Here is a 20,067-nt window from a genome sequence, read left to right as displayed (position 1 = left end):
ATACCAGTTTGCTCTGCATTGGCATATCACAATCAGTCGCACATTTGTGTCTCTAGTCATAATTGAAAATACTAGCATTAGCGTCTCTACTTATAACTGAATGAATATATGCATCATTTTTGAGCTCGTGATTCCATCGTATGAGTATAATATTGGATTGTATAGAATGTATGCTACTCCGGAATGACGCCTCCCCAACACTAGGGTGGATGAATGAATAAAAATCACAGTGCAAATGATAGTCGACTGGCTACAAAGCGCTTGGTCCGCCTCCAGGATGACTCCACGGGCTTGGGGTTGGCAATGCGGTGCCACTCGCCATTGAACGCGTTGATGAGCCAGCTCGACAAGCCTGCGATGGAATGTTAGCCCATAACCCTTGCCATTGAACAAACTCCATTCAAACTTACGTTCATAGACGATAGTGTGCGCGTTGTGGAAATATATGCTGTGATCTGAGTCTGGGTACATGACCATGTCCCAGTTGTCAATGTTTTGCAAGTTCAGCTTGTCCAGCAGCGTGAGCGTATTCTGGTAGTGGACGTTGTCGTCTGCCACGCCATGCATTATCAGGAATCGAGTATTCTCTCCCATAGCAGCGACGTCACTAATTGTTGAATTGTCGTAACCGCTAGGGTTATTCTGGGGGCGGTGCATATAACGCTCGGTATAGATGGAGTCTTCCGGAGATTAAAGCGGTTAGTCAATCCACTATGGTTAATGTGCGAGGAAAGAACTTCATGGAGAGCGACTTACCGTAAAATCTCCAGTCCGTCACCGGTGCTACGGCCATGCCATACTGGAAGGTCTCGCCTGCGTCCTGTTCAAGGACCTTTAAGGTCATGAAACCGCCAAAGCTCCAGCCCCAAATAGCCAGCCGGGACTCATCAACATAAGGTTTCTTGGCCCATATCTTGCCGGTCTCAATTTGGTCGCGCGCTTCATAATAGCCCAGGTTGTCGCGAACGATGCACCGAGCCTCGCGACCGATGAAGCCTGTTCCGCGACCGTCTACGGTAACAACAATATACCCCAAACTGGAGGCGACATAGGATTGGAAGTCGACAAGGAACTTGCGGTCGACGGTTTGGGAGCCGGGTCCACCATACAAATGGAAGAGTACAGGATACTTCTTCTTCGGGTTGAAGTGCGGTGGCCGCCGTTCAACCACTTGGAGTTCGAACCCATCAATGGTCACTGTGCTGTATACCTCCGCGGGAAGCGCGAAGTCTTCGACCTTCTCCGCGAGCTGTTTATTCTCTTCGATGACAATCTCCTTTTTCATGGTGCTGTCTTGTGTGCTGACCACGGCTTGCCAGGGAACTGCGGGACCCTTATAGCTCAGGAGCGCGTACCCAGCACCGTCCGAGAAGGAGACGCCGTAGTAGCCTGGCTTCGAAGTGTCGGTTAATGCGTGAAGATCGGAGCCATCAAGTTTGACTTGGTACAAATGTCGCTGTGTGGGGCCCTCCTTGGTTGCAACGAAGTAGACCAAGTTCTTCTTCAAGTCAACTGAGGTGGGAGCCTGGACCACTTCCCATTTGCCTGAGGTGAGCATCACCGGCTCGGAGCTGTCCAATGGAGAGAAGTACGCGAGATGATCGTACCCTTCATGAATCACAGTATCGATGTAGCCGGCCTCCGGTCGGCCATTACTGGGATCGGCCGGAATGATCCACGTTGACTGAGAGGGTTCGACCCAGCCACCGTCCAAAGCAGCAACGTCAGTCGAGCGAACCAGTTTGGCAGTTCGGGATTTGGCATCCACCAGGAATATCTTGACGACGTCGCTTTCACGATTCGTCTCGCGGATCAGAACCTTCTGCTCAGGTGCCCAGACGACCTCAATGATGATCCGATCGTCATCCTCGAAGTCTTCCGGCATCTCGATAGAGAAGAGCTCGTGCTTATCCACGTCATAAAAGCGAAGGCTGACGATGGGGTTGGGAGTGCCAGCCTTGGGATACTTGATCTGCCGCACCTCAGGATAGTTCTCCAGCCCAGCTGGAGCTTCCGTGCCCGAGGGTCGGTGGAGGAAGTACTGAACAGGATACTCGGGGACGTCGGTCTCGTTGGTCCGCAACATCGCGAGAAACTTGCCGTCCAACGACCACCAGGTGGCCCCATTGCCAGACAGAACCTCCTCCTCATACACCCAATCCGGAACACCGTTGAACACGTCCTTACCGCCATCCGTCGTGACAGGTATCGCCTTGGCCGAAGAAAGTTTGCGCAGATACACATTATTCTCCCAGACAAACACAACCGCATCAGACTCGGGCGACCACCAAGCCAACTGAATGCGACCGGTGTGATTATCTGGATCCAAGGCCTCGGCTGTTTGAGTTGCGACATCAAAGATCCAATAATTCCCATAATACGAATGCCGCCAATTCGATGCGTAATCAGACAAGACGAGAACCTTCTCGTGGTTGGGACTCACCCAGATCTTGGACGCCATGACAAATGTGGTTCCAACCCAGAAATGCGACTCTTGCATCAAGACTTTGGCCGCAGAGCCACTAGAACCGGCCTTGCGGTTGCGGATATCTTCAATGCGCAGGTATCCGTCTCCGTGCTCGCCCTGCTCGATCAAAAGCCCATCTTCGCCATTGGCACCCGCAGTCCACGCGATCGCATGAGACTGCGGCAACCAATGCCCCGTCAGCACCTGCTCCAGTGTCACCGGCTTTCCATAGCTGGTACCACCGGTCGCAGAGTCCGGCTCATGCACCTCAACCGCAGAGGGGGAGGAAATCGTCGCAACATCGGGCCGCCCCTGTACGAGGAAGAAGACGAATGCAACGATCCAGCCGCTGGCCATAACCACACATAGGAGCAGTCCAAACAGCCACCAGCGACGGCCGGATGACGACTTGGTCTTCCTAGACGGGAGGAATGGCTCGTCTAGCCCGGGTTCTTCCCCATCTTCCAAGTCCCGGTATCGTTGTTCCTCCCCATTTCCATCTACCCCAGCCGCGAATTCGCTCTTGTGAGCATCGAGGAAGGCCGCGGAGGCGACCGAGAGACCCGAATCGGAGGATGTGTCTGATGCCATGGAGGCCGACCGCTGTCGAGTTAGCGGCACAGCCTCGGGGACCCCTTCATCATCGAGCTTCCCCATGATCGTGAGTGTTTTCGGGTATCACTGGTAAGCTGGCTCAGAGTACCACCCGATCGGGGGACGATCTTATCGGCGGAACTGTGGAGCCGAGTCACGAATAGTCCACTCGACTGGCCAATGGGGCAGATTCTGTCAAAAAGCGATTGACAAGAAGAGCATACAGACGAATTTGTGAATATATGATGGAATGATCAAGTTTGAGCAAAGTATACTAACACTCTTGCGGGTGTTACAGAATGATCCTTCTTCTCATCGCACTACATGACCTGAGGGTCTCTGCCTCGGCGGGCGGGAAGTCCAGCTTGAGGCGAACAAACAAAGCCGCTATTGAGAACCCGAACGGGTTTGGTATGCGTTTATTCAGTCCCAATTGCGGCCTAGCAGTGGCACATTCCTTTCATCTATGATCGGCTCAAGCCAAGACACCCGAAAGACCCTCTGCTATAATTGAGGGATGGTTTTTGATGATTCCGACAGGTCCGTCGCTGTGCATCCAGAGCTACAACAGGGACGAAAGTAAACCTACGCCCCGAAGCAGAATTCATGATCCTAGGATGGGCTTTCTCCATCTCCCAAATGAGACCATGGAAATATTGAGACTTTTTTGGCTTCCATTCCAGTGGGTTTACCTACAGGTAGCTGGTCGAAGTTCGAGGTCCTTCGATGAGGCCTGGGTGAAGGAATATATATGTTTGCTGATGGACGACCAACCCCACTGCAGGTTATGAGATTAAACCGCCCATTTAATTTAGGCCATGGCAGGTAACAGCAACCGTCCCATATCATAAATCTATTTCCTAGAAATACATAAAGTTTTCGTCTCAAATATCCACTGCTTCCCTGATCCACCGAGTCATGTCCACCCATTCAGGGGGGATTTTGCCCTCAAGCGGTTGCAGAATACCCAAGACCAGCCTCCGTCCCGAGCCCCTTGCAAACCACTTCCGTGACATGAGATGCATGCCCAACCCGTGAAACAGAAGCATGATACGAGCCATCCAGTGGCCTTGTTTGACCAGGTCCAAAAAGGGATCGCCAATCTCGATAGGCCACGATATGCTATCCTCGGTGGGCCAGCCTTCAATGGCCTTCAGGAGTAGATCATGAGTACTTCGGTAGATCTCTTGGTGGGGATTTTGCAGTGTGTCGATAGTAATGCGTAATGAATGGAGTTTCTCCAAGGTTGTCCTGTTCCGAGCAATAGTGTCAGTCTTCGTACAACTGAGAACACGTCAATTGATCACCCACTTATGCAGCTCAATCATCTTTGGATCCTCACTAGAAGGTAGATATTAGTATCGGCTTATGAGAAGGAGGATGTGATATGAATTCGCATGCCTGTCTCTCGATATCGGCGATTTGGTCTTATCGCGACGGACCCAAGGATCAATAGCAGTCCTCTCCTCGCCGTGATATATCTGCAAGAACAGAAAGGCAGTACCGCTCAAGAATGACCGCATCGTCAAAATCTCACTCAGCGGGTCAACAGGATTCCCATCGCCATAGATGCCTGGATATGCGGTCACAAAAATCAGATTGAATATGGAGCAGCTGAACAACGCCTCATAATTCTGCTTGCTAGTCGCTAAGTGCTGACTCAACCCGGTTATCGCGGAGTTCTGGTAAGTCAAAGCCGTCTCAAGCCAGTGAGATGAATGATCAGGCTCCAAAGACGCCAAATGCAGCGCAGCAACCGCTAACGATCCGTCCATGACATAGTCATGACCCGTCGCAATCCGAGGAACCACCGACTGCCAAAACTCGCGGTCAACTTCGTCCTTGACGAAACTGAGACTGGTCACCATAAACACATGGTGGAATAACCTCATTTCCTCGAGCCTAGGTAGCCGCGAGACGGGGGGAGGACTCGACGTGCCAGATGTAGACTTTGCTTTTCCGTCTTCGGGGAGATCTACAGGATGTTTTCGCCTGGGCGGAGGAGTTACATAGATGCACGTTAGCTCCCGCTTTATGCAAAGGCTGCAAGTTGGTCGTTGCTCATCACACTGTTGATTTTGTTAGCGATCGTGGATATAGTTTGCTACGGTGGATTGGTTTGGCATTTTCGGCCGAGGTCTGAGAGCTTGGTGTGGCGGTCATTAGTATGCTGACCTTGACGTGTCTTTCTTTACACTGGATGCATCCTTTTCGAGATTTAGTGTGACAGCGACGGGGCATTGTGGATAGACGACCTGATGAGAATCATGAGATGCCCCCATTATGCAGAGGTGGGGAATATGTGGAAGCTATCAACACAACCTTCGAGCCTCAAATCGGGTTTCTGGTCCCGTCAGGCCCCCTGAAGCTGACTCAGCTAGGCAGCGATGCCACGGATTGAAGGGCGAGACAGTCTCAGGAATCTTATAGAGGGACATACTATCTACTATTGAAGATCTTTGCAAGGCTTAGATATTATTATCACCGATATTAGCGACCACCAAATCGTAGAATAGTTACCGATGATTGATTACTTGACACTTGCGACTCAATAGATACTACTACACGTCAGAACCTTGCACAATCTGTGATGGTCTATGCAAAATTGGATCCATTTTTTTGGTAGTAAATTACTCGTCGCGAACACCTCGCGTTTCATCATACAGCTCAGAGCAGCGGCCCTTAAACCTATTTACCGCGACAGAGCAATGTCGTCAATTCTCATGATCATCTTCACCGTCTCAGCAGCCAGCTCAATGGCGCTGGTGCTAACCAGCAGAGGCTGCAGAATGTTCTCCTCGGTAATGTCATCCTTGACACCACCGCTGCGGATGCTGACACCGGCGTTGTGCTGGCCCTGTGCGTGGCGGTGACGCAGGTCGGTCACAACCTTGATGGAGTTGAGACCGGCATTCTCTGCAAGGGTAGTGGGGATAACCTCCATGGCATCAGCGAACGCCTTCCAGCAGATAGCCTCGGTACCAGTCAGCTCACGAGCCCGCATTGCGAGCGTGTGAGAAACCTCAACCTCTGGGGCACCGCCACCAGCAATCAGAGCACGCTTCTTGACCAGGCAGCGGATGACGCAGAGAGCATCGTGGAGCGAACGCTCAGCCTCGTCCAGAATGAGGCTATTGGCACCACGGGCAACAATCGAGACGGTCTGGTTGTTGACAGCACTGGGCTGCTGCTTGATGCCGGTCACCTTGACGTAGCGGGCACCGGAGGCCTGAACTTCCTCAATGAGGTCAGCGGTACCGAGCTTGTCCTCGGTGAAAGAGTCGACGTTGGCAACGGGCTTGCAACCAAGAGTCTTGCACAGGAACTCCACTTCATCACGCTCGATATCTTTGATGGCCAGGATCTTCAGACGGGAGAGGAAGTGCAGGGACAGGTCATTGACAGCGTCACGAAGGATGGACTTCTGAATCAGCAGCACGTTACACTTGGTCTTTTGAATCTTCTTGACCATGTTCAACAGGTACTGGCGCTCCTCCTTCAGGATCTTATCCATCTGGCGGTAGTCGTTCACCACAATCTGGTTCTCCATCTACATAAGGGGTCAGTCTACTGTTCAATATGCCAATTCAACTTCTGAACACATACATCTGGCTTGGGCGGGCTCAGTTGGAACTGAATAAGACCTATCCGGGCCTTCTCAATTCTCGTGGGACCACCGCTGCTCTTGATCACGGGCTGGTTCAACACCAAGCCATCGATCATCTCACTGTCCTCAATGGTACCGCCGACCTTCTTCACAATTCGGATGTTGCGCAGATCAACGTTATCAGCAGTCTTGGGGTCCACGATCTTCAGTACGGAGTCGACAGCCATGGGGCCCAGGAGACTGGAGTGTTGGGAGACAATCTTCGAGGAGAGGGAGGTCGAGGCGGCTTGAAGGAGGGTAGCACGGTCGTTGAGGTTGATAGGGCGGGACATGTTGTGGAGGATCTCGACGGCGGCACCGGCGGCGCGCTGGAAGGACTCGGAGATGACGGTGGGGTGAATGCCCTTGGAGAGCAGCTTCTCAGCAGCACCGAGCAGACTCCCGGCAATGACGACAACCGATGTAGTTCCATCACCGGCCTCGACATCCTGTGCAGCACTGAGATCGACCAGCATGCGGGCAGCCGGGTGCATCACGCTCATGTCCCGCAGCATAGTGTTTCCATCGTTAGTCTGGGGCGGGGGGTGTTAGTCGGAGCGGACATCACGAGGGAGGCAGGCTTCATACGATAATGGTGTTTCCCTTCGGAGTTTGGATCTATGCCACTTGTTAAAAGTCGTCTTCAATCGTGGGGAGTAAAGGAGGTGGTCAACCTACCATCTTGTCCATGCCCCTGGGTCCCAAAGACTATTTCCCCCGTTAGCCCCTCATCTGTGTGCTTTCGAATATCGCGGATCTGCATACCGTTCGGATGGCATCGGCGACGGCTATGAATCGTTAGCAAGAAGCTTCTTCTACATCTGGAGTTCGTCGACATACCCCGAGCTGCGAGAATGTTGGATTGCCGCACTGCCATGGGCTTCTCCTTGTCCTGTGCGCTGTTCAGCAACTGGTCCACACACATGAGGATTTTGCGAGCCGTACCTTGAAGGTGGTGTTGCCAACGGCTCCCTGAGCCATTGTGGTTGCCATTTTGATTGTCGAAAATCCAAATGGAACCTGTAGATTAATTCAAGAGAGGAGATCGGGGTAGCGTTGGTGGAGGGACACACAGGGAAATTCTGCGAGGTTCTGGGGCGGTGATGAAGCTTGGCGCTGATTAGTGAGTTGAGCTTCGACCACCGCAGCTCTCTGCTACATCACCAACCCATCCATCCGCGTTTTACCTGTCTGCCCGTCCCTCTTCAATTTCTTGAAGATCCAACCGTGCTCAGTCTTCTTTTCTATCTATACATCTTCTCTTCTTTGAGTATCTTGCCCTTGTCCTTTCCCTAGCTCCCCAGCCCTGGGCTGTCAACACCTGCATCATGCCTAGCGCCACGGGCTCGAACTGGGAGAAGTACCAGAAGAACTTCGCGGATGACGAAGAGCCGGAGAAGAAGATTACCCCCCTCACAGAGAGGTTTGTGTCCTTGGATATACCCGATCCGAATGAACACAGAATTCGGTTGGCGACGATGGGTTGTGGCTGACGTCTTCCCCAGTGACATCGCAGTACTCAAGACCTACGGTGCCGCCCCTTACGCAAACGCCCTCAAGAAGCTCGAGAAGGACATCAAGGACAAGCAAGCAAGCGTCAACGAGAAGATCGGTGTGAAGGTGATTACTAGAACCAGCTGTTTGACCCCCCTTTGAAGTTCCCCGAAGCTCACACGCGCCTAGGAATCCGACACCGGACTCGCACCTCCACACCTTTGGGATGTCGCCGCCGACCGACAACGGATGGCCGAAGAGCAACCACTCCAGGTTGCTCGTTGCACAAAGATTATTCAAGATGAGAAGGACTCGGACAAGAGCAAATATGTCATCAACGTCAAACAGATTGCCAAGTTCGTTGTCAACCTAGGAGAGCGTGTCAGTCCGACAGATATCGAGGAAGGCATGCGAGTCGGGTAAGTCGCAAATCTCACACCTCAAGTACCGGTTTCTTTGTGAAATAGACATACTGACATAGGAGTGTCATAGTGTCGACCGGAATAAATACCAGATTATGCTACCGCTGCCGCCTAAGATCGACCCTAGTGTGACGATGATGACGGTTGAAGATAAGCCAGATGTTACGTATGGTGATGTTGGTGGATGCAAAGAGCAGATCGAGAAGTTACGAGAAGTTGTTGAGATGCCATTGCTATCACCAGAGCGATTTGTGAACCTTGGTATTGATCCGCCTAAGGGTGCTCTGCTCTACGGTCCTCCGGGTACTGGTAAGACGCTCTGTGCTCGTGCTGTTGCCAACCGAACCGACGCGACTTTCATCCGTGTGATTGGTAGCGAGTTGGTGCAGAAGTACGTCGGCGAGGGTGCTCGGATGGTCCGTGAGCTGTTTGAAATGGCCCGTACCAAGAAGGCTTGCATCATTTTCTTCGACGAAATTGATGCTGTCGGTGGTGCTCGTTTCGATGACGGTGCTGGCGGCGACAACGAAGTTCAGCGTACTATGCTGGAGCTGATCACCCAGCTCGACGGCTTCGATTCCCGTGGTAACATCAAGGTGATGTTCGCCACTAACCGTCCCTCTACTCTCGACCCGGCACTGATGCGTCCCGGTCGTATCGATCGTAAGATCGAATTCTCTTTGCCAGATGTCGAGGGACGTGCCAACATTCTACGCATTCACGCCAAGAGCATGTCTGTTGAGCGGGATATTCGATGGGAATTGATCTCTCGCCTGTGCCCCAACGCAACTGGTGCGGAGCTGCGCAGTGTTGCGACTGAGGCCGGTATGTTTGCCATCCGGGCGCGGAGAAAGGTGGCTACGGAGAAGGACTTTTTGGCATCGGTGGAGAAGGTCATCAAGGGCAACCTCAAGTTCAACTCGACGGCGACGTACATGCAGTACAACTAGAACTAGGGAGGGAAGCTGTTTTTTTCTTGCATCGGCGTGGCAGATGGGCTGTACGATCACTCTTATTTTGTCATTTGCAGGTTAAGCTCTCAATGTGGACGAATCTATAATCCCCAGGCTCATTGAGCGCAAATTACAGAAACATCAGTACTAAGGTTGTAAAGATGGTTGAAACTCTACGTTGCTAGCTTCCATCGCCTAGTTCGACAAGCCGGAGTAGTATCCGTGGTGTCATGTGACTACACGTAATATTGAATGTGAACGACGTCTTGATTGACCGTCACACAATGTAAAATGGGATTGGGCCCTTGGGGACCTTTACAGACCGAGTAAAAGGATCGACACAGAAGATTCAAGAGCTTGGCGTCTTGTTTATCAGTGCCAGTCCTCTGCTGGTCGTCTCGGCACATCGCCCACCTTGCCGTTCCATCCCGATCCTCCACTACGACGGCCGGCAAAACGAATCGCGAGTCACGTGCACGGAGCCAATCACGGGCGACCGGCTGCCCGAGGCTTTGGGGTGCTGCTTTCCATTGCGCACAATCTGATTGGCTGTCTCGGCCCCGGTCCTCCCCGTCGGCAAGTGAGAAGATGATTATGTCAGCGCAAACTGCCAACCGCAACCCGATCACAGAGCAATCGTCCTGGAAGCAGCACTATTCCCCCATTCCACCTGTCCCTTCCTCCCTACCTCCCACCGACGACCGGTGTTATACTCTTGTCTTTGGGTTAGACGAATTATCCTTCTTCTGACCCGTCATCATGAGCTTCCTGGGCTCGCGGAGCTTGGCTCCCGCCAACAAGGTGAGTTAGCCGACGAAGGAACGATTTTCGGCCCGGCGCGATGGATCACTGACGAGTATCTTTTTTGGTCTCAGGTTTCCCGCATTTTGAGGGATCAGAGACGTCTCTTCTCTTCTTCACGGCCCGCTGGTATGCATAGACGTCGCCCGACCGATTGATTGCTTCCTCAATCCTGGAACTAACCATCCACCCTCTCGGTAGCTCGGCTCTGGACCCCCGGCCCTCTGCGCGCAAAGGCCGCCGAAGGCTTGATTTCCGAGAAGTACCCCGTCATTGTAAGCTGAAAGGACCGCTATAATTGGATAAAAGTGAATTGGAGTGGAATTCTGACTGGCGTAGGATCACGAGTACGATGCCGTTGTCGTTGGTGCCGGTGGTGCTGGTCTGCGTGCTGCCTTCGGTCTGGCCGAGGCTGGCTTCAACACTGCTTGTGTCTCCAAGCTCTTCCCTACTCGTTCTCACACCGTCGCTGCCCAGGGTGGTATCAATGCTGCTCTTGGAAAGTAGGTTGCTCCCCAATTGGCTTTTGGCACGTGCTCCCCCCACAAAGTGCATACAACTGACCAGAGAAATAGCATGCACGAGGATGACTGGAGATGGCACATGTACGATACCGTGAAGGGTTCGGATTGGCTGGGTGACCAGGATGCCATTCACTACATGACCCGTGAGGCTCCCGCCTCCGTCCGCGAGCTTGAGGGCTACGGTTGCCCCTTCTCTCGTACCGAGGATGGCCGTATCTACCAGCGTGCTTTCGGTGGTCAGTCCAAGGAGTACGGCAAGGGTGGCCAGGCCTACCGTTGCTGCGCTGCCGCTGACCGTACCGGCCACGCCCTTCTGCACACTCTCTACGGCCAGTCTCTGCGCCACAACACCAACTACTTCATCGAGTACTTCGCCCTCGATCTCCTAATGGAGGACGGTGAGTGCCGTGGTATTATTGCTTACAACCAAGAGGACGGTACTCTGCACCGTTTCAAGGCCCATCACACTGTCCTGGCCACCGGTGGATACGGACGTGCCTACTTCAGCTGCACCTCCGCCCACACCTGCACTGGCGACGGTACGGCCATGGTTGCCCGTGCTGGTCTCCCCAACCAGGATCTGGAGTTCGTCCAGTTCCACCCCACTGGTATCTACGGTGCCGGCTGCCTGATCACCGAGGGTTCTCGTGGTGAGGGTGGTTACCTGCTCAACTCTGAGGGTGAGCGTTTCATGGAGCGTTACGCTCCTACCGCCAAGGATCTGGCTTCTCGTGACGTTGTGTCCCGTTCCATGACCCTTGAGATCCGTGAGGGCCGCGGTGTTGGTCCCGAGAAGGACCACATCTACCTCCAGCTGAGCCACCTGCCCGCTGAGCTGCTCCACGAGCGTCTGCCCGGTATCTCCGAGACCGCCTCCATTTTCGCCGGTGTCGATGTTACCAAGCAGCCCATCCCCGTCCTGCCCACCGTCCACTACAACATGGGTGGTATCCCTACCAAGTACACTGGTGAGGTCGTCAACGTCGACGAGAACGGTAATGACAAGGTTGTCCCCGGTCTGTACGCCTGTGGTGAGGCCGCCTGTGTGTCCGTCCACGGCGCCAACCGTCTGGGTGCCAACTCCCTGCTCGATCTGATTGTCTTCGGTCGTGCCGTGTCCCACCGTGTCCGTGACATCGCCTCCCCCGGCAAGCCCCACAAGGAGCTCTCTTCCGACGCGGGTGCTCAGTCCATCAAGGACCTTGACTTCGCTCGTACCGCCGAGGGCCCCAAGTCTACTCACGAGATCCGCAGCGCCATGCAGAAGGCCATGCAGACTGATGTCTCCGTGTTCCGTACCCAGGAGAGCTTGGACGAGGGTGTCAAGCGTGTGAACGAGATTGACCAGTGGTACGGCCAGGTTGGCACCAAGGACCGCAGCATGATCTGGAACTCCGATCTTGTTGAGACCCTTGAGCTTCGCAACCTGCTGACTTGCGCGTACGTACAATCCTGACATCCTGATAAGTGGACAAGCCTAGCTAACTTCTTTCTTCAACAGTACCCAAACCGCCCTCGCTGCCTCCAACCGTAAGGAGTCTCGTGGTGCTCACGCCCGTGAGGACTTCCCCGAGCGTGACGACGAGAACTGGATGAAGCACACCCTCACCTGGCAGAAGAAGTCCCACGGCAACGTTGAGCTCGGCTACCGTGCCGTTGAGGCCAAGACCCTGGATGAGAACGAGTGCAAGCCCGTTCCTCCCTTCAAGCGTGTCTACTAAGCCTGTCACCGAACAGGTATCTTTCTGAGAAGAGGCGAGAATACCGCGGAATTTTTTTAGACGATCGACAAAGAACTTCCTGGCCCCATGCCCTGGTTATCGGAATGAGGCTAGGTGACTTGTCGTGGCGTCTAGGAAGGAGTCCATGAAAAGAGCATGTTTCTTATTTGACTGTGTGTTATTTACCATCCTGTATAGCCATATTCCTTGATTTCCTTTATTTTACAGGCGAAGAGTCGGTGTACTGAGTTTTTATCTCTCAGTTTTCTCTCATATCCTTTAAATTTTCTTTTTGTTTCCACTCCAGTGCCTTCATAAAAACTTTGTAGTCACCTTTCTACTGCCTCTGTCCTGCGTTGGAGTTCTATTTTGGAAATCGTTGACTGGCCTGCCAGCCGCCACTCGATAAGTATTACTTTCGAACCGGAACTTCAACGACAAAAATATGACCATACAGAAGAGCCCCAAAAAGGCCCGCCAAGCCAATAATTCGGTACTCCTGTTGTCCATCACTCCTGAGCACTATCTTTCAACACTGGTTCCTGTTCCCAGGTGTACGATTGGCCCTTTCGAGTAACAAAGGCCTTTCGCCTCACCTTCAGACTCCTCGACCTCCAGGACTATCTATCCTGCACTTCTCTTACATTTTTCAAACACTACACGAAGTACTATTTTGTGCCTCTCAATGAGGGAGGTGTTTGAGCTGACGGCCAAAGTAAGTATAGTTATCCTCGAGCCAATAGCAGAGGTGCTGACAGGGTCCAGCCTCACAAAGAACCCACTGCCCTGATCCGTTCTGCATCCATGGAATTCTATTATTGGAGCCTCCGCCACCACAACCCCGGGGCCTAGGACTTGAAGGACAAAGAAACCGATCGTCTTTGAAGATGTGCCATGACTGTATCGAGTCTGCCCCTGTCAGTAACAATGTCTGCGGACTTTGGCAGACACATTCCTATCTAGTACTATTGCTTTACGTGGTTGCTTTCCTTCCATCGTCGAGGACTCCTTCCTTGTCAGTCATTTCTGCGCCGTTAATCTGGGGAATCGCTTACTATCATAATACTCTGCACGTCGATCGTGTTCCCAGCTATATACCGTCTGCTGGATGGACCTACTTCCAAGATGGAGGCATTAGCTCGTCGTGATGATACGAGTTGCCAGGGATCAAAACAGTACTATGTCTGCTCAGTTGGGAATTTCCGTGGCTGCTGTGCGAGTGATCCTTGCACTTCGGGAGTCTGTCCCGACGATACCTTGGACTCGTTGGGTATATCGGGTCCAACAAGCTCGACGACGTCGAAAACCTCGAGTCTAAGCACAAGCACCATCTCGCCCGTGTCTTCTACTACTGATACTACTGATACTACTGTCTCGTATACGTCTTTTTCGACAACGGCGTCAGTGTCTTCGGGAGATATCCCTACAACCACGGGGGCTACTGGCACGGAACCCTCGAGTTCAAGCACGGCTCTTACGGCTACATCGTCAGTAGCTGCGGTTGCGTCGAACAGTACTCAGTCCTCCAGCAAAGCGCCCATCATCGGTGGAGTAATCGGAGGAATTGCCGCCCTGATAATCATCATCCTACTCTTCTGGTTTTGCAGACGACGAAGAAAGAGACATGGCAAATCGTATACAGTCCATCTGCGGCGCTCTCCATCTAGCAAGTCCTCGCATACTCAGGAAATGACTTCAGTCTCCAAGACAGAACTGTCTCTTTTGGACACCAATTCGACTAAACCGCTTAATGGTGAGCATTCCAATAACCTCTTCAACTCCGAAGTAGCAGTTAAACTAACAGCTCGACAGAATCCCACCATGGCATCCAACCGACTTCACCACCAAGCAAATCCAATCTCTCAACCCCCGGTTCAACAACAGCCCTAAGCCTAAATGCCCCAACTCTCTCACCCGATCCATCGGAATTCTCAACACTCAGCTCGGGAATCCTTAGCACCTCATCAGGCGGATTCGTTCGACTCCCACCCCTCCGAATGCCCCCGCCAATTCCAGTTCCAGCACCTTCCATCGCACTATCACCCAACGAAATGCTAGGCTCCATCCCGCAAACCGAATCCCACGCCGCCGAACTCTCAGATACGGGCTTCTACAGACAACGTGCAGAACTAGCAGCCCATTCACAAAGAGAACTGATAAACATCCCTCCCGAGAGAAGACGACGTAACAAAAGTTCACTTAATCCGGGACATTCATGGGATTCTTCCCCGTCCTCGTCGAGCGGTGGTAACAGCGGTGACTCCAGCCCGCGATCCGCTGTTGATAAGAACTGTAGTTCAACGCTCATGAGTCGTGCTACCGCGCGGAGAGTGATTACTAGGGATGGCGTCGTCTTAGTCGCGAATCTGGACCGGTATTCGACGGTGCGGGATCCGGAGCGTGGGGGGAAGGGGAAGAGGAGTGTTGGTGACCCGGGACGGGAACATGTTATGAGTTTTATGACGTTTGGTGGGAGTACGCATGAGATCGGGCAGAGGAGCGGGTCTAGTCCTGGGCGGGTGAATGGGTCTGTAAGTAATGGGGGAGAAAGTGGGAGTGCGACGCGATTGAAGCCTGAGACTGAGATTGTTCTTGAGATGGTGGGTGCTTCGCCGGTTGGTGAGGCTCTGCCTGCTTATGAAGCTGGGGGTGTATCGCTGAAGGGAGACGATAATGATAAATCTCCAGCTGGGACTATGGGATTGGGTAATACTAGGAGGGGGTGAGGGTTATGGTTGGTGTTGAGTGCTTTTTCTTGGATGATGCTGGATGCTTTCCAATGCTGCACGGCGATTTGTTTTATCTCTTCTTTTCTTCTCATATGCTTTCTTGATTTCTTTGTTAGAAGATACTCACGGAGATACAAGTCTTGTAGTAAAGAGAAAGGAAATAATGTCATTTTTTGTCTAGCCAAAACATACACCCGAAAACGCTCATATTTTCTTCATAATATCCGTCCAACTGTGAACACCTCCATGTCTCTCATATCTCATAGACCTTTTTTTGTATATTTACAGCAGCTTCTTCAGCACGGCAGTCTGCTCCAGAACAGCCCGCTTGCTGGTACCACCAATGGCATCCTTAAGCTCAACGGCACGCTCATAGTCAAGGCAGGCCTGGACATCCGCATCAAAGCGAGCATCGACAGTCTTCAACTGCTCCAGAGACAGTGTGTCCATTGGGATGTTGGTCTGCTCGGCGAGCTGGACAACACGACCGGAGATGTGGTGGCCCTCACGGAAAGGAACACCCTTGCGGACGAGGTAGTCGGCAATCTCGGTGGCCAGCATCTCAGGGGCCAAAGCGGCGGTCATCTTCTCGGGGATGGTGGTCAGGGTGGACAGCACGCCGGTGGCGATCAGGATGCTGTCGCTGACAGTCTTGATGTGGTCGAGCAGGGGCTCGATACTCTCCTGCAGATCCTTGTTGTAGGTAGTAGGCAGGCCCTTGATGGTCATCATCAGGCCAGCCATCTGGCCGAAAGCACGGCCAGACTTTCCACGGAGCAGCTCCAGGCTGTCCGCGTTCTTCTTCTGGGGCATGAGCGACGAGCCAGTCGAGTAAGCATCAGAAAGACGGACGAAGCCGAACTCCAGACTACTGTAGATGATCAAGTCCTCAGCCCAGCGAGAAATCTTGAGCATGAAAGAGCTACCCCACTGCATGGTCTCCATAGCAAAGTCACGGTCACCGACGGTGTTCATCGAGTTGTAAAGCAGGTCGTCGAAGCCGAGCTCCTTGGCCATGGCCTCGCGGTCAATCTGGAAGGGGTTACCAGCCAGCGCACCGCAGCCGAGCGGGCTGCGGTTGACACGGCGGATCACCTCCCGCAGGCGCTGCAGCTCGCTGGCAAAGGCGGTCGCGTGCGACAGCATCCAGTGAGACCAGCGGACGGGCTGGGCCTTCTGAAGGTGGGTGTAGCCAGGCATGATGATATCAATCTCCTTCTCGGCACGGGCAATCGAGACCTTGACCAGGTCGGAGAGCTGAGCGTCCAGGGTGCGCAGCTCGTCGCGCAGCCACAGGCGCATATCAGTAGCGACCTGCTCATTGCGCGAGCGACCAGTGTGCAGCTTTCCACCGATTTCCTTGCCAATGATCTCGCTAAGGCGGCGCTCGTTGGCAGTGTGAATATCCTCGTCGTTCTCCTTGGCCTCGAAGGTGTTGGTGCGCCACTCCTCGGCGATCTGCTTGAAGCCGCGCTCGATCTCGGCGAATTCTTGCGCGGTCAGGATACCGGTCTTCATGTTGGCGCGGGCGAAGGCAATCGAGCCGGCGATATCCTGCTTCCACATAATGCGGTCATATGGCAGGGACTGGTTGTACTGCACCATGAGGGGGTCGAGGCCCTCTGTGATTCAATTGATCGTGAGTCAATCATTTGAATGGAGCGGTGGGAGTTAATCAGGTGTGAAGGGGAGTCACTCACGGGTGAAACGGCCTCCCCAGAGCATGTTCTCGGCGACTCCCTTGGTATTGCTCATTTTGGCAGCTTCAAGTATGGTCAATTGGCGAGGGATTAAGGGTAAGTTGGGTGTAGAAAGAAGGAGGACCACAATAATTGGGAATGACTCGAATGACTGCTATCTGTGGCTCAACCGATTATCGGAGCGCTAAGCCCTTTTGGGCCGGATCGACAATGATAAATTTACAGTTTGCAAGTTTTGGCGTGAATCATGGGAAGCATGGTACAGATATGAAATTGTTGAGCTATAAAGCATTGCGTGAATGGTAAAATCCAATTTGAAGGCATGGATTGGCTCATGAATTGCAATTTATGACTGCGATAATTGGCTTTCTGGAGATCGGAACTATACGGGGCTCTTATCGCGCTCAAAAAGAACGTCCACAACACTGATACAAAGTAGCAATCACCAATTGCAACAATGGGAAATCTGTCAGACTCTGGTCTGTCTGATAGATTGAAACTTGACCCGACCGTCCTCAATCTTGAGAACCCGCACTGGCATCTTGGTACGAATCGCTTCTTCTCCAGGCAAATTCATAGGTGCAGAAAAGCCTGCCACTCGAGATATCTCTTCTTGACATTGAGGGCAACGTGCGCCACTCGAACCGGAGCTTTCCATAGCCGACTCTACTACTCGGATGCACATGTTGCAAAATTGATGGTCGCACGGTCGGACCCTATGAAAAAATACTCCATATTAGTATATCACTTTCTAGAACGATTGAGGGAATACTTAGGAAACTGTCACATACACACAATCACACAGTCTCTTCTCACAGCTACTACACATAATGGGCTGATTGGGATCCAACGAGGGCTCGGAAGCAATCCCCTTTGTTTCATCCATCTTACTGACAGACTTGACGTTGTCGAAATCACCACCCTCGAGGCGGTTATCAATTTGTTCTGAGACGACAAAAAAAGGCAATTTGGCAAGGATAGCCTCATAGGCACTCATTGGAATAGGCGGTGGCACAATATGTGTCACTGACTCACAGCTGACAGGATCCAAGATGTGAATATTGATCAGACGTGCAGCGTTGATATTCCACGTTTGCGGAGGGTTGTGGTCAGCAACAATGTCTTGAACTGTGTATCATGTTAGCCAAAGGCTAGTCCAAAGGAAATAAAGTGATGCGCTTTCAAGAAAACAAAAGGAGTAATGTACCCAATTTTCCTCCAGCCGCCAACCCCATTGCCTTGACATTCAATACCTTAGGTTGGGGTTTTCCAAATTTCGAGCTTGGGAGTATCTTTTTACGACGTCCCCTACCGGGACCACCCTTTTTTGTTGACGTTGGAGGCATTTTTTTAGATGGTCTTGGAATATCCGTCACTGCTTGCCCAGGCCTTCTCGGAGAACTGTGGTCAGCTGCCGAACGGACACAAAAGTCCACCGGAATGTCATAATCCTCATCGTGATAATTCGTAGGGGTGGTTAAAAAATCGGTAGTCGGGTGAGGCATACCGCCATTTACCTCTCGACGAGCCTTTTTGTCTATTCCAAGAAACCCCCAATCATCTGATACCTCGCCGCCTCTAAGAGCGCCGCCCCAGTCCGAAAGGTCCAAAGAGTCATAGTAGAACGCCTGTCGATGGCTTAGTTAGATTTTCCCGGTGCTTGATTGAATAGGGAGTCTGACCTCAAGATATGCAACACCAAGGGTATCTTTCCCTTTCTTCCTGAACAAGTCCCCAACCTCTACCGGTGTCCCATAAGTAGGTGGTGAAGGATAGACTCGAACCTTGGCACCAGGTTTCAGGCCAAGCTCAGCTGGAGTCTTTGATTCATCGAGGTATAGTCCGTAATTCTTGAGAGCTTCCTCTTCTGTTGCAACGAGCCACTTTTGTGCTTTCCGTTGGTATTCTGGGATGATTTCAATCTGGAGGCCGCCGTGTTTTTCCTCTCCGGTCTTTTGGCCTTCGACAGTGTGGCCAGAGCCCACTGGTACATGCATCAGTGATCCATGAGCTGCATCTAGAGCTTATCTGTCAATCACTTACACGGCATGGCGACAAACTGCCTCACGACCCCAGGTGCTACGCAAATGCCGTCGATCCACGACTGCCCCGGAAAAATAAGGTAATCCTGGTCCCGCTGACTTCCCCTTTCCTCCATCATGTTCTTACCCGTTAAGGCATTGATCTGGCCCACGTAGACCCGGATGGCGTAAATCCGATTCATGGATTCTTTGTAACGAAACTTCGCTGGTCGGACGAGCCCAATCCATAGAGCCTCCCGCTGCCACATCGGCAAAAATAGTCCACCTTTCTCGAGAATATTCTCGGGTAGTCTGTCCGCATAGTCCTCGGTGTTGTAGAGAGGGAAAGTCCCTACAGACGCGGGAAGAGAATGAAGGCGATCATCATCTGGCATGCGCACTGTTCGGTGAAATACAAGTTCAAGACCATCATCAATCTTCAGAAAAGTTTGACCTTGGCCGTCGTACTGGACATCAAACTTGACATCCTGATCCCGACTTGTTGCAGCGTGGAGCGACTCGTTAATGTATATGTGGGTTTCATCTGCCGCGGACTTGTCACTGACAATCTCAAACTCTGTGTGTGGGTAAAAAGCTGATTTGATATCGTGTCTGTCTCGCAATCGACCATCGCCGATCTGTTTCAGGCGATCGGGTGGAGAATATCCATTTTCTAGGAACAGAGGTCAGTCAGTCTACATAACATTCTCGACGTGCAAAAAAATGACCTTCAAGTGTAAACCAAAGTTCTTCAAGTGTATGCTCGCCAGTGACATTAATCTCAAATGTATGTTCTTTCTGACTGTCGTCGTCTTTCTCTGACTTCAACTTTCCCACGACGACTTTGATAAACTGGTCTTCGCTTTCTACTGCGGCAGTCATGTTGTTATGGCTTCGACTCTAGCCGTGGTTCATGAATGGGTTGGGGTTTATTATTGAGAACTTGTCAACATGAGGGGTTAAATTGGAGGCTCAATTGACACGCCCAAGCACCC

General features: G+C 52.2%; 8 protein-coding genes across 8 annotated transcripts; 3 read left to right on the top strand and 5 right to left on the bottom strand.

Annotated features, from left to right (window-relative positions):
- Positions 1-224: 224 nt before the first annotated feature.
- dapB (dipeptidyl aminopeptidase dapB) lies at positions 225-3,124 on the bottom strand (the record flags this gene model as incomplete). The annotated part of the gene is made up of 3 exons (XM_056905027.1): positions 225-352; positions 411-680; positions 757-3,124. 3 exons carry the CDS (start codon positions 3,122-3,124, stop codon positions 225-227), a joined length of 2,766 nt encoding a protein of 921 aa, XP_056769134.1.
- Positions 3,125-3,945: 821 nt separating this feature from the next.
- Positions 3,946-5,302, bottom strand: N7458_001643 (Zn(II)2Cys6 transcription factor domain-containing protein; the record flags this gene model as incomplete). Its single annotated transcript, XM_056905026.1, has 4 exons — positions 3,946-4,312; positions 4,373-4,398; positions 4,504-5,130; positions 5,237-5,302. The coding sequence occupies 4 exons, from the start codon at positions 5,300-5,302 to the stop codon at positions 3,946-3,948; spliced, it is 1,086 nt and encodes a 361-aa protein (XP_056769133.1).
- Positions 5,303-5,753: 451 nt separating this feature from the next.
- N7458_001642 (chaperonin-containing T-complex subunit CCT4) lies at positions 5,754-7,704 on the bottom strand (the record flags this gene model as incomplete). The annotated part of the gene is made up of 7 exons (XM_056905025.1): positions 7,653-7,704; positions 7,548-7,599; positions 7,473-7,495; positions 7,386-7,415; positions 7,296-7,325; positions 6,668-7,240; positions 5,754-6,611 (listed from the first exon to the last, which is right to left on the bottom strand). The coding sequence occupies exons 1-7, from the start codon at positions 7,698-7,700 to the stop codon at positions 5,754-5,756; spliced, it is 1,614 nt and encodes a 537-aa protein (XP_056769132.1). The 5' UTR covers positions 7,701-7,704.
- Positions 7,705-8,035: 331 nt separating this feature from the next.
- rpt1 (proteasome regulatory particle base subunit RPT1) lies at positions 8,036-9,573 on the top strand (the record flags this gene model as incomplete). Its single annotated transcript, XM_056905024.1, has 4 exons — positions 8,036-8,130; positions 8,213-8,327; positions 8,391-8,620; positions 8,694-9,573. 4 exons carry the CDS (start codon positions 8,036-8,038, stop codon positions 9,571-9,573), a joined length of 1,320 nt encoding a protein of 439 aa, XP_056769131.1.
- A 762-nt stretch (positions 9,574-10,335) lies between these two features.
- N7458_001640 (succinate dehydrogenase [ubiquinone] flavoprotein subunit) lies at positions 10,336-12,622 on the top strand (the record flags this gene model as incomplete). The annotated part of the gene is made up of 6 exons (XM_056905023.1): positions 10,336-10,377; positions 10,452-10,506; positions 10,579-10,652; positions 10,717-10,880; positions 10,953-12,341; positions 12,403-12,622. 6 exons carry the CDS (start codon positions 10,336-10,338, stop codon positions 12,620-12,622), a joined length of 1,944 nt encoding a protein of 647 aa, XP_056769130.1.
- Positions 12,623-13,747: 1,125 nt separating this feature from the next.
- On the top strand, positions 13,748-15,327 carry N7458_001639 (uncharacterized protein; the record flags this gene model as incomplete). The annotated part of the gene is made up of 2 exons (XM_056905022.1): positions 13,748-14,375; positions 14,435-15,327. Coding segments are annotated over 2 exons (1,521 nt in total), but the record flags the coding sequence as incomplete, so codon positions are not given.
- Positions 15,328-15,633: 306 nt separating this feature from the next.
- N7458_001638 (argininosuccinate lyase ARG4) lies at positions 15,634-17,106 on the bottom strand (the record flags this gene model as incomplete). The annotated part of the gene is made up of 2 exons (XM_056905021.1): positions 15,634-16,973; positions 17,052-17,106. The coding sequence occupies 2 exons, from the start codon at positions 17,104-17,106 to the stop codon at positions 15,634-15,636; spliced, it is 1,395 nt and encodes a 464-aa protein (XP_056769128.1).
- A 717-nt stretch (positions 17,107-17,823) lies between these two features.
- N7458_001637 (uncharacterized protein) lies at positions 17,824-19,954 on the bottom strand (the record flags this gene model as incomplete). Its single annotated transcript, XM_056905020.1, has 3 exons — positions 17,824-18,179; positions 19,095-19,745; positions 19,801-19,954. 3 exons carry the CDS (start codon positions 19,952-19,954, stop codon positions 17,824-17,826), a joined length of 1,161 nt encoding a protein of 386 aa, XP_056769127.1.
- Positions 19,955-20,067: the final 113 nt, after the last annotated feature.

Source organism: Penicillium daleae, assembly GCF_028827525.1.
Source record: "Penicillium daleae strain IBT 16125 chromosome Unknown utg000002l_segment0_segment0, whole genome shotgun sequence".
NCBI classification, from domain to species: Eukaryota; Fungi; Ascomycota; class Eurotiomycetes; order Eurotiales; family Aspergillaceae; genus Penicillium; species Penicillium daleae.
The sequence above is the reverse complement of the archived record's forward strand: the minus strand, read 5'-3'. Positions and strand labels throughout refer to the sequence as shown.